This window comes from Littorina saxatilis, linkage group LG11, assembly GCF_037325665.1.
Source record: "Littorina saxatilis isolate snail1 linkage group LG11, US_GU_Lsax_2.0, whole genome shotgun sequence".
In the NCBI taxonomy this organism is placed as follows: Eukaryota; Metazoa; Mollusca; class Gastropoda; order Littorinimorpha; family Littorinidae; genus Littorina; species Littorina saxatilis.
In genome coordinates this window covers 20,864,916-20,877,709 of record NC_090255.1, presented here as the reverse complement: position 1 = coordinate 20,877,709, position 12,794 = coordinate 20,864,916, and the positions used below count along the sequence as shown (strand labels likewise).

General features: G+C 43.0%; 1 protein-coding gene across 1 annotated transcript; it reads right to left on the bottom strand.

Annotated features, from left to right (window-relative positions):
- Positions 1-3,357: 3,357 nt before the first annotated feature.
- On the bottom strand, positions 3,358-6,586 carry LOC138979501 (uncharacterized). Its single transcript, XM_070352212.1, has 2 exons — positions 5,950-6,586; positions 3,358-4,800 (listed from the first exon to the last, which is right to left on the bottom strand). The coding sequence occupies exon 2, from the start codon at positions 4,615-4,617 to the stop codon at positions 3,358-3,360; it is 1,260 nt and encodes a 419-aa protein (XP_070208313.1). The 5' UTR covers positions 4,618-4,800; positions 5,950-6,586.
- Positions 6,587-12,794: the final 6,208 nt, after the last annotated feature.

Sequence of the window (12,794 nt, the reverse complement as noted above, 5' to 3'; positions counted from 1 at the left end):
TACACGAGCAAATAAAAGGCTTGAAGCAACAAATACAATATAGGCTAAGTAGCGATGTGCAAACATCGTGCCACCTCGGAGAGCACAATAGGCCTACGTGACACCAATACAGAAATAAGCCTATTCGGCGACGTCAGTAATATCTCGATCGAAGCACTTTGTACTTGAAATGTTTGTTCATTCCACAGGAGCTTGTATCAAATCGCCGGTCGATCATTATTTACAGTCTACTACTACTATATACTACTACTAAATCGCCGGTCGATCATTATTTACAGTCTACTAGTACCATATACTACTACTATATAGGCCCTACTACAGTAGTAGTATATAGTAGTAGTAGACTGTAAATAATGATCGACCGGCGATTTGATACAAGCTCCTGTGGTTCATTCAGGCGCGAGCAACTCTCTTTGATTTTGAAAAGAAATCGGGTGCCCCAAGCCGCATTGCACTTTTCAACAAAGTCAGCTGTGTTGTGGTAGGCCTACATAGATCGAAGTCAAGGTCGAGTCATCGACAGAAGGGCATCAAAGAGCTCGATATCGCACGAATTAGGTCCCTTGACGATACAAATCGATATTCTGACACAATGACACACTGACGCCATATATACGCACACTGCATGCGACGTAACAAATCGAATTTACTTTGTTGGGGCGGGGATATAGCTCAGTTGGTAGCGCGCTGGATTTGTATTCAGTTGGCCGCTGTCAGCGTGAGTTCGATCCCAGGTTCGGCGGAAATTTATTTCACAGAGTCAACTTTGTGTGCAGACTCTCTTCGGTGTCCGAACCTCCCCCCCCCCCCCCCCCCCCCCCCCCCGTGTACACTACATTGGGTGTGCACGTTAAAGATCCCACGATTGACAAAAGGGTCTTTCCTGGCAAAATTGCTTAGGCACAGTTAATAATTGTCTACCTATACCCGTGTGACTTGGAATAATAGGCCGTGAAAGGTAAATATGCGCCGAAATGGCTGCAATCTACTGGCCGTATAAAATTTCATCTCACACGGCATCACTGCAGAGCGCCCAGAACTGTATCCACGGAATATGCGCGATATAAGACTCATTGATTGATTGATTGAACTGTATGTGATAGGGTGGAGTGGAAGGGGGGGGAAATAAGCCAGGAAGCATAAATGAGACGCCAAGACAGAGGTTGCGATAACGTGACTTTTACTTAACGTACACCAGAAGCAAACACCAGAAAGTAGACACCAGAAAGCAGTGTCTGATGACACATGAAAAGAAAAGAAAACATAATATAAGTACATGGCATAACAAGTAAAACGCACCATTCATACCAATGCATCCTAACCATACATACATTCCACAATAAACCTATGAATGTATGACTGTATCATTTGTCAAAATAATCATGACAAATATAGACAAGTAACAATACAGCCAAAATCCTGCAGACACAGCATTCTCTGAAATAGAATCCACAGTGAGTTAAACAACTCCACAACAGCTAATGTCAAGGGAAGTAGCCAACATCTTCCCTTAGGCCTAAGCCTTGCATTGGAAAATGCTCTACATAAATTAATCAACTGCATGAACCGCAACTGCAAAATAATTGTTATTACTAAGTATGATCATCGCCATGAAGACACATCTTCATCGAGTTGCATAATAACGACAAGAATAAGAAAGATAACTCATGATACGAGTTCATTACCCAAAATATATGTGTCAACCATAATTCCCGTTCATCAATTGTAGGGGTTTCTGCGCCTAAATCGTAAATAGGTAGCTTTACGGGCCAATGGCACTGAGGGCTTAACTTTGGGCTTTTAACCGACTACTGCTCAGACTTTACTGATCTCCAGAAATAATATGTGATAAAATGGGGAAAAATGGCAACGATACACATGGGTTACGATACACGCGCGAGTTTTATGTGCTAGACATTATTTAGCCCAGTGGAATGCTAGTACGAAATGTGTATATGTGTTTTCCCCAAACAAAGCCCATTGAACTGGCGGGAAAATGAGAACGAGTCTGCCTTACTTGATTCTCTTACGAGTCTTTAATTCACAAGACTCTAAAACAACTTTAGAACAACTGGTCATCAAATATTAGAAGTTATTAACGCTCAATTTCAGCGCCAAATCATAAAAGTAATTAGAAACTGATCTAGAAAACACATCTCTCTGATATATCAAAATGGCGTCATCAACTCTGACGCGAGACCGGTCGGACATCGCCCGGGACCAAATCAGAGTCAAAATGTACATATATGCAAACATCATAGCATCAAATGAAACATAAGAATAAAGCATAAGGAAAGAATACAGCATAAGGAATGAATAAAGCATTTAGTTACTTACAGATTCTCCTCAGTGAGCACACTCAGTGAAACGTAAACACAAGAGCACAGGTATCCGAATCTAACACCACAAGTCGACTGATTACAACTTCGCGACAAATTTGGTCAGCACTTCGACCGTTCACGTCAACCGACACAATCGAGCAGCACACAGCTCAGTATATCACAAATCGTGTTCTCTCCTCTAGCCTAAATGCTCAGTCTTTTAAAGGCTGGTCAACTCCGATTCCCAATAGCCAATAGGAAAGATAGCCGGTGTCAGACAACGGGGGGCGTTCTACTTAAGATTGCCTGCCCAATGAAAAGGGATCGTTAAAGAGGCAGAAATCGTTACAGAGGTGTCACGCACCGGAAATATTACGCACAGCGGATAAGGCTCATTATATTACAAGCAGTGTCAAAGCTGATACACAGAAGGGGGAGAGGGGTAAGAGACTAAAACCTCCAAGCTACCTGGCATCTTCAATGATTGTACCCTGTCAAAAGAAATGACACCCACTTGACAATACGCCGTCCAACGATACCCAGACAGTCTGGCGGCACATTACATAACGACCACCTAAATCTGGGATAAGAGGTTAGAAAGGAATCCGGTCAAGAGTCTTCCCTACGATAGTAAACACACAATAATCCTAGCGGGAGACACAACTTGGGTCAGGGGAAGATAATAGACAGGGGAGTAAAAGAGAGGGACAACAGTACATGTAATCGCCACTTGGCTACATCCCCCCCAGCTCTATACCAACTGCGTCCTCGCAGGTACAGCGCCTCGGGAATAGCTGAAAATGACATATATAAATCAAACACAAGTTCACCCAAGTGAAACAACAAATAAAATCAGAAACAGTCACGGATGACACGCACAGTCACCCAACCCATTCATACAAGACACAATACAACAGGCAATCAATAATCATAGTGTACACAGAGTCTCTTAGCAGAGCACGAACAGTCTCACAAATGACACATTGCCCACATGACAGCAGCACATTGTTTTCCTGACTGTTCACGAGGGGGTGGTTTAGCTGGGACTTGGAGTAAAGGGGCAGGACAAATTGAGCACAGAATCCCACAATGTTATCGGGTCAGCGTCGTGAAGCTCTACGGGGGCTGGGGCTGTCGCAAGCCGATGCTCTTTCTCTGTGAGCTGCTGTTGCAACAACGCTTCCAGGTCTTTGCGAATGTGTCCTGCTGCTTTCCGCTCAATTGACACCTCTTCACACTTGAAAACTAACCGCTCTCTAAGTTGGCGTATTTCTAAGTCCTTCTGGAAGTGTTCATCCTGTAACTGTTGTTTGGCCTCCAGTTCCTTCTTCAGTCGGGTCTCTAATCTGTCAATGGAGGCCTCGTGCTTCGACGTCAGCTGTTCCTGAGCAGTCACAACCTCCTCTGTCTGACTGCTCTGCTCGCGGGGCGGTTGCTTGATGGATGTTGACTGCTGGTCCACACGTAGCTCACTGGGCTGTCTCCATGACAGCGGTTGTTGACTCCCATGACGCTTGGTAGGGCACCTGCTCTGTAGATGCCCGTGGCGGTTGCAAAGCCAACAACGTGGCTTCGCGGACGGTTGCTGTTGACGAGGGGCAGCCGGCGGGCGTTGGTGCAAGGCAGCTCGAAGCTCTGCTGACTTGATGGCGAGTTCGTTGACTGGGACCTGCAGCCTGCTTAACCCGGCACTCCTCTCCTTGAAAACAGGAGTTGCTTGGTCAGCCACTACATCGACATCTTCCCTCATCCACCTAAGAGCTTCGGCACGGACAGCAGCAAAAGTGACAGCCTCACGCCCTCTCACAAAGCGCAGCAGATCTCGTCGTAGAGGATGCAAAAACAGTCCATGGATGAAATGATCCCGGAGAGCATCATCTGTTAATGTATCAGGAACAACAGAATTAATCTTGACATGCAGAGACTGCAAACTGTGGGCGTATGAAAGAAGGCCCTCCTCTTGTCCCTGGTAGCGCGTGAAGAATGATGAAAGCAACGAAGAACTGCTGGCGTGGTCACCAAACGTGTCCTGCAGAATGGTCAGGACTAGGTCAGCCGTAGCGGTCGCCTGAGGGGGGTGCAGGTTAACCTCCTTCCTGGCAGCCCCAGCGAGTGACTGGATCAGCCACTCTGCTCCCTCCCCTCCAAGTGCCGCCATGTTGAAGTGGGAAATGACGCGACGTGCCTCGGTGCTGAAATCGTCAAGCTGACAGCCATCGTCACCACCAGTGAAGACAGGAAGCCTGGGAGGGGGAAACATCTGCCACTGGGGTCTAGGAACCCCGTCGACCGCCATCTTGGATATGTTGAGTACCTCCTACACTGCTTTCCCTGCTTTCTGGTGTTAAACTACGGCGTCTCTACTTCCTGAATCCTGCTCCGCATGCGCCAGATGTGATAGGGTGGAGTGGAAGGGGGGGAATAGGCCAGGAAGCATAAATGAGACGCCAAGACAGAGGTTGCGATAACGTGACTTTTACTTAACGTACACCAGAAGCAAACACCAGAAAGTAGACACCAGAAAGCAGTGTCTGATGACACATGAAAAGAAAAGAAAACATAATATAAGTACATGGCATAACAAGTAAAACGCACCATTCATACCAATGCATCCTAACCATACATACATTCCACAATAAACCTATGAATGTATGACTGTATCATTTGTCAAAATAATCATGACAAATATAGACAAGTAACAATACAGCCAAAATCCTGCAGACACAGCATTCTCTGAAAGAGAATCCACAGTGAGTTAAACAACTCCACAACAGCTAATGTCAAGGGAAGTAACCAACATCTTCCCTTAGGCCTAAGCCTTGCATTGGAAAATGCTCTACATAAATTAACCAACTGCATGAACCGCAACTGCAAAATAATTGTTATTATTAAGTATGTTCATCGCCATGAAGACACATCTTCATCGAGTTGAATAATAACGACAAGAATAAGAAAGATAACTCATGATACGAGTTCATTACCCAAAATATATGTCAACCATAATTCCCGTTCATCAATTGTAGGGGTTTCTGCGCCTAAATCGTAAATAGGTAGCTTTACGGGCCAATGGCACTGAGGGCTTAACTTTGGGCTTTTAACCGACTACTACTCAGACTTTACTGATCTCCAGAAATAATATGTGATAAAATGGGGAAAAATGGCAACGATACACATGGGTTACGATACACGCGCGAGTCTTATGTGCTAGACATTATTTAGCCCAGTGGAATGCTAGTACAAAATGTGTATATGTGTTTTCCCCAAACAAAGCCCATTGAACTGGCGGGAAAATGAGAACGAGTCTGCCTTACTTGATTCTTACGAGTCTTTAATTTACAAGACTCTAAAACAGCTTTAGAACAACTGGTCATCAAATATTAGAAGTTATTAACGCTCAATTTCAGCGCCAAATCATAAAAGTAATTAGAAACTGATCTAGAAAACACATCTCTCCGCTAGATCAAAATGGCGTCATCAACTCTGACGCGAGACCCGTCGGACATCGCCCGGGACCAAATCAGCGTCAAAATGTACATAATGCAAACATCATAGCATCAAATGAAACATAAGAATAGAGCATAAGGAAAGAATACAGCATAAGGAATGAATAAAGCATTTAGTTACTTACAGATTCTCCTCAGTGAGCACACTCAGTGAAACGTAAACACAAGAGCACAGGTATCGGAATCTAACACCACAAGTCGACTGATTACAACTTCGCGACAAATATGGTCAGCACTTCGACCGTTCACGTCAACCGACACAATCGAGCAGCACACAGCTCAGTATCATAAATCGCGTTCTCTCCTCTAGAAGAAGAAGAAATTTAAGGGGCTTATTGTCCGTCAGGTCTTAATTGCCTATATTGGACATGAATTGGTTTATACGATCAACAAAAAACACAAAAAAACAAAACAAAAACAAAAACAAAAACAAAAAAAAACAAAAAAGGTGGGGCTGGTTAAAAGAGGGAGGATGACGGGAGTGGGGGTGATAAGATATTTAAGAGGATCTGTTAGTTAGTTAGTTAGCTGTTGCTTTTCGGGTCCAGCGGACCATAATAGGCCAAATCAGGACCCCAGAGGATCTGTTAAGATTGGATAAGGTCGAGTACTTTGTATCACCTGAATATAGGTGGGATCCACATACGTATTCTGGGGGGATGGGACGATAAAAACGAGTGTTTATTTCATCCAATTGATGTTTAAAAGTTATAAAAGTCAGAGCCACGTTTGATTAATACCGGTTAAAAGCAGGTATCCGTATTGGGAAACAGCATCCCAATACCGAGAAAAAATTGAGTTCTCTTAAAATTATTTGCACTGGTTAGACTCTAAAACAGCTTTAGAACAACTGGTCATCAAATATTAGAAGTTATTAACGCTCAATTTCAGCGCCAAATCATAAAAGTAATTAGAAACTGATCTAGAAAACACATCTCTCCGCTAGATCAAAATGGCGTCATCAACTCTGACGCGAGACCCGTCGGACATCGCCCGGGACCAAATCAGCGTCAAAATGTACATAATGCAAACATCATAGCATCAAATGAAACATAAGAATAGAGCATAAGGAAAGAATACAGCATAAGGAATGAATAAAGCATTTAGTTACTTACAGATTCTCCTCAGTGAGCACACTCAGTGAAACGTAAACACAAGAGCACAGGTATCGGAATCTAACACCACAAGTCGACTGATTACAACTTCGCGACAAATATGGTCAGCACTTCGACCGTTCACGTCAACCGACACAATCGAGCAGCACACAGCTCAGTATATCACAAATCGCGTTCTCTCCTCTAGCCTAAATGCTCTCCCTTTTAAAGGCTGGTCAACTCCGATTCCCAATAGCCAATAGGAAAGATACCCGGTGTCAGACAACGGGGGGCGTTCTACTTAAGATTGCCTGCCCAATGAAAAGGGATCGTTACCGAGGCAGAAATCGTTACAGAGGTGTCACGCACCGGAAATATTACGCACACCGGATAAGGCTCATTAGATTACAAGCAGTGTCAAAGCTGATACACAGAAGGGGGGGGGGGGGGGGGGTAAGAGACTATAGAACCTCCAAGCTACCTGGCATCTTCAATGATTGTACCCTGTCAAAAGAAATGACACCCACTTGACAAACCGCCGTCCAACGATACCCAGACAGCCTGGCGGCACGTTACATAACGACCACCTAAATCTGGGATAAGAGGTTAGAAAGGAATCCGGTCAAGAGTCTACCCTACGATAGTAAACACACAATAATCCTAGCGGGAGCCACAACTTGGGTCAGGGGAAGATAATAGACAGGGGAGGCAACTGAGTCGGGCAGGAGATAATTACACAAAAAGACTGGATACGCCACTTGACTACATGTACAAAATACATAATGCGCTGCGAACACTGAACTAAAGCAGTTACCTACTGCTCTCTTGTACAGTGTTCGTTAGGAACTATCACAGTGAAAACATTCTAACTCATCGTTGATCGTTTCTTTTGCGGGTTCCTGATCTACGCACGCCGCCTTATCAGATTAATCATGATGCGATCAATCAAAGGAGTTTAGACGTTCAATCACCTTTAAAGCTGAATATTGCTATTTCATATGTTACGTGGATTTCCATTGGTCAATTGGGCAAAACTGAGCTCATTGTAAAAGTGATATCGACGACATTTCCGTCGATATCAGTTTTGATATCGACGACCTCTTTATTGCTTCCCCACTTCAAAAACAAAAACACCTAAATTTAAAAACAAACAAATACATATGAAAATGTAATGATCCCAGAATTTAGTTGAGCAAGTGACTAAAGATTTTTTGAAAGAAAAGACATTTTAAGTACTGAAAAGTACAAGAAAAGAGTGAACATAAAGAAAAAATAATCAGAGGGAGGGATATGGAACAGCCAAAACAGAGACATATACATTTGTTATTTCTTTATAGTAAATACAAAATGTCCAGAGAATTAGCAATTATATCTAACATTGACAGACTGTGTGATGATATCTTCTGCTATTGGTCTGTTTCGACAGTGATATCAAAATCTCGAACTCCGGTCTCGATTTTGATATCACTGTCTCAACAGATCATAGCAGAAGATATCATCACACAGTCCGTCAATATTGGGTTTAATTGCCTCGACTGTGACCCGTGTAGTCTCGACGCTCGGATTCCATTCGGTTTTGTGACTCACAATGTAGCATGTTTGTCTGCACCGTTTACTAACATCCCCACCCCCCCCCCCCCCCCCAACCATGTTTTCTTTTTTTTTCGGTGGGGGGGGGGGGGGGGGGTATGGAAGGTGCACGCTTCATTTTACCTGTGGGTATGGAGAAAGGAATGTCCTAGTGTCTGCAAATCTGCCTTTCTTTCTTTTTCAGGGTCAGCAGAATACAACAGGGTCGATGTCATGGTACCTTAATTTACTTTGTTGTTCTTGCCAGTGCACATAAATTAAACAGCATTTCAATGATTAAGTCTATTGTTCTGAAAAACAGTTACCCTGCAAAAAGAAACAAGTCGCGTAAGGCGAAATTACTACATTTAGTCATAGCTATGGAACTCACAGAATGCAACTGAACGTAGTCCGCCGCTAGTGCAAAAGGCAGTGAAAGTGACGAGCCTGTTTGGCGCGGTAGCGGTTGCGCTGTGCTTCATAGCACGCTTTACTGTACCTCTCTTCGTTTTAACTTTCTGAGCGTGTTTTTAATCCAAACATATTATATCTATATGTTTTTGGAATCAGGAACCGACAAGGAATAAGATGAAATTGTTTTTAAAACGATTTCAGAAATTTAATTTCAATCATAATTTTTATATTTTTAATTTTCAGAGCTTGTTTTAATCCGAATATACCATATATGTATATGTTTTTGGAATCAGAACACGATGAAGAATAAAATAAAAGTAATTTTGGATCGTTTTATAAAAAAATAATTTTAATTACAATTTTCAGATTTTTAATGACCAAAGTCATTAATTAATTTGTAAGCCTCCATGCTGAAATGCAATACCGAAGTCCGGCCTTCGTCGAAGATTGCTTGGCCAAAATTTCAATCAATTTGATTGAAAATTGAGGGTGTGACAGTGCCACCTCAACTTTTACAAAAAGCCGGATATGACGTCATAAAAGACATTTATCGAAAAAATGAAAAAAACATCTGGGGATATCATACCCAGAAACTCTCATGTAAAATTTCATAAAGATCGGTCCAGTAGTTTACTCTGATTCGCTCTACACACACACACGCACACACACACACACGCACACGAACACACACACACACACACACACACACACACACACACACACACACACACACACACACACACACACCACACACACACACACCACGACCCTCGTCTCGATTCCCCCTCTATGTTAAAACATTTAGTCAAAACTTGACTAAATGTAAAAAAAAAGATTCCCTTCAGAGGTTGAAAGTTATGCGATCCCTGCTAACTATGCTTAAAAGTTAAATCTCTGTATTTGCCAGTTTTGTAAACCCCCCCCCCCCCCCCCTTTTAAGACCTTCAACAATGTGAGAAAATATGTTTGAAATAGAGGTAACTTTACAAAGATCAGTGACAGAAAATCTAAACAAGTCGCGTAAGGCGAAATAACGACATTTAGTCAAGCTGTCGAACTCACAGGATGAAACTGAACGCACTGCTTTTTTCACCAAGACTGCATACTCGTAGTTTCGTCAGTCCACCCAGTTCGTGGCAAAGGCAGTGAAATCGACAAGCCAGAATAGTGCGGTAGTGGTCGCGCTGAGCAGGATAACACGCTTTTCTGTATGTCTATTCTTTTTAGCTTACTGAGTTTGTTTTTAATCCAAACATATCATATCTATATGTTTTTGGAATCAGGGACCGACAAGGAATAAGATGAAATTGTTTTTAAATCGATTTCGAAAAATTAATTTTAATCATAATTTTCATATTTTTAATTTTCAGAGCTTGTTTGTAATCCAAATATAACATATGTATATGTTTTTGGAATCAGAAAATGACAAAGAATAAGAGGAATTTGTTTTGGATCGTTTAATAAAAAAATAATTTTAATTACAAGTTTCCGATTTTTAATGACCAATCTCATTCATTAGTTTTTAAGCCACCAAGCTGAAATGCAATACCAAAGTCCGGCCTTCGTCGAAGATTGCTTTGCCAACATTTCAATCAATTTGATTGAAAAATGAGGGTGTGACAGTGCCGCCTCAACTTTTACAAAAAGCCGGATATGACGTCATCAAAGGTATTTATCCAAATAATTTAAAAAAAACATCCGGTGATATCATTCCCAGGAACTCTCATGTCAAATTTCATAAAGATCGGTCCAGTAGTTTAGTCTGAATCGCTCTACACACACACACGCACACACACACACACACACACACACACACACACACACACACACACACACACACACACACACACACACACACACACACATACACCACGACCCTCGTCTCGATTCCCCCTCTATGTTAAAATATTTCGTCAAATCTTGACTAAATGTAAAAAGCAAGAGCATTTTGATTGTTTATGGGGTGTTTTGTTTTGTTTTTTAGGTGGGGGGGGGGGGTGTCTTCAACGGGAATTTCCACTGTGCCAGAAACTGATCTACCTGTGTCTGTAGCTGTTCTGCTCAGCTAGAGCCACACCGGTCCGAGTCAGCCACGAAGTCTCAGTGATGATTTTAGACTGCCAACGTCGATACCAACCCAGCATTTCTATTGGTTGAGACGCTAAATAAGTCGCTCTCAGAACTGCGAAAAAAATCGTGGGGGCCCGGTTTTGTTTGTTTGGGTTTTTTAATGAAAAAAATCGAAGTAAGTTATTGTCGGTATTCGGTTTCTCGCATGTCAGGTAGAACCTGTGTTTTTTTATATCAGTTGTTAAAAATCAGACTGCGCAGCCTACATTACAGGTAAGAAAAGAAATAATGTTTTCTTGCCCAGGTGAACCAAGAATTTGTTTTGTATGTCATGTCAATTTACGTACGCTGAAATGCAGAGAGATCGTCTCTTATCAGTTGTCGTGCGTGTTAAGAGCATTGCTTATATACTCAGTATTGCTGAGGTGCATGACGATCAATCAATCAATCAATATGCGGCTAAAATCGCGCGTATTCCGTGGGTACCGTTCTAAGCGCAGGGATTTTTTTTTTTATATATATATTATTTTTTAATGCACTTTATATCGCGCACATATTCAAGGCGCAGGGATTTATTTATGCCGTGTGAGATGGAATTTTTTTACACAATACATCACGCATTCACATCGGCCAGCAGATCGCAGCCATTTCGGCGCATATCCTACTTTTCACGGCCTATTATTCCAAGTCACACGGGTATTTTGGTGGACATTTTTATCTATGCCTATACAATTTTGCCAGGAAAGACCCTTTCGTCAATCGTGGGATCTTTAACGTGCACACCCCAATGTAGTGTACACGAAGGGACCTCGGTTTTTCGTCTCATCCGAAAGACTAGCACTTGAACCCACCACCTAGGTTAGGAAAGGGGGGGAGAAAATTGCTAACGCCCTGACCCAGGGTCGAACTCGCAACCTCTTGCTTCCGAGCGCAAGTGCGTTACCACTCGGCCACCCAGTCTATAATCATGGCGGCTTCGTTAGAAAATCTACGTAATCTCATGTGGATTAAAAAATTTAAAAAAACTGTGTCACACGACCGAGTCTGAATAGCAGGTAATCTTGTATAGGCTAGCATGCTTGTCTGCTTCGATACGGCGGACCATGTTTCAGAGAAAGACTTGACGGGCGCTGTGGCGTGGTGGTAAGACGTCGGCCTCCTAATCAGGAGGTCGTGAGTTCGAATCCCGGTCGCTGTCGCCTGGTGGGTTAAGAGTGGAGATTTTCCCGATCTCCCAGGTCAACTTATGTGCAGACCTGCTATAGTGACTTAACCCCCTTCGTGTGTACACGCAAGCACAAGACCAAGTGCGCACGGAAAAGATCCTGTCATCCATGTCGGAGTTCGGCATGGTGGGTTATGGAAACACGAAAATACCCAGCATGCCTACCCAACAAAAGCGGAGTGAAGCTGACTATGCTCTCAGAGTATAGTGTGGGGAACCCAAATGGGCAAACGAGCTCACACATCACCAGAATTTCTGGAACGCTGAAGAAGAAGAAGAGAAAGACATCACAATGTCATCTACGGGACTGGGTGGCCGAGTGGTAACGCACTTGCGCTCGGAAGCGAGAGGTTGCGTGTTCAGGCCTGGGTCAGGCCGCAATTTTCTTCCCCCTTTCCTAACCTAGGTGGTGGGTTCAAGTGCTAGTCTTTCGGATGAGACGAAAAACCGAGGTCCCTTCGTGTACACTACATTGGGGTGTGCACGTTAAAGATCCCACGATTGACAAAAGGGTCTTTCCTGGCAAAATTGTATAGGCATAGATAAAAATGTCCATCAAATACCCGTGGGACTTGGAATTAAGTAAAAAAAATCCATC

Excerpts from the sequence above, each read along its gene's own strand:
- LOC138979501 (XM_070352212.1), bottom strand. The coding sequence starts at position 4,617 with ATGGCGGTCGACGGGGTTCCTAGACCCCAGTGGCAGATGTTTCCCCCT.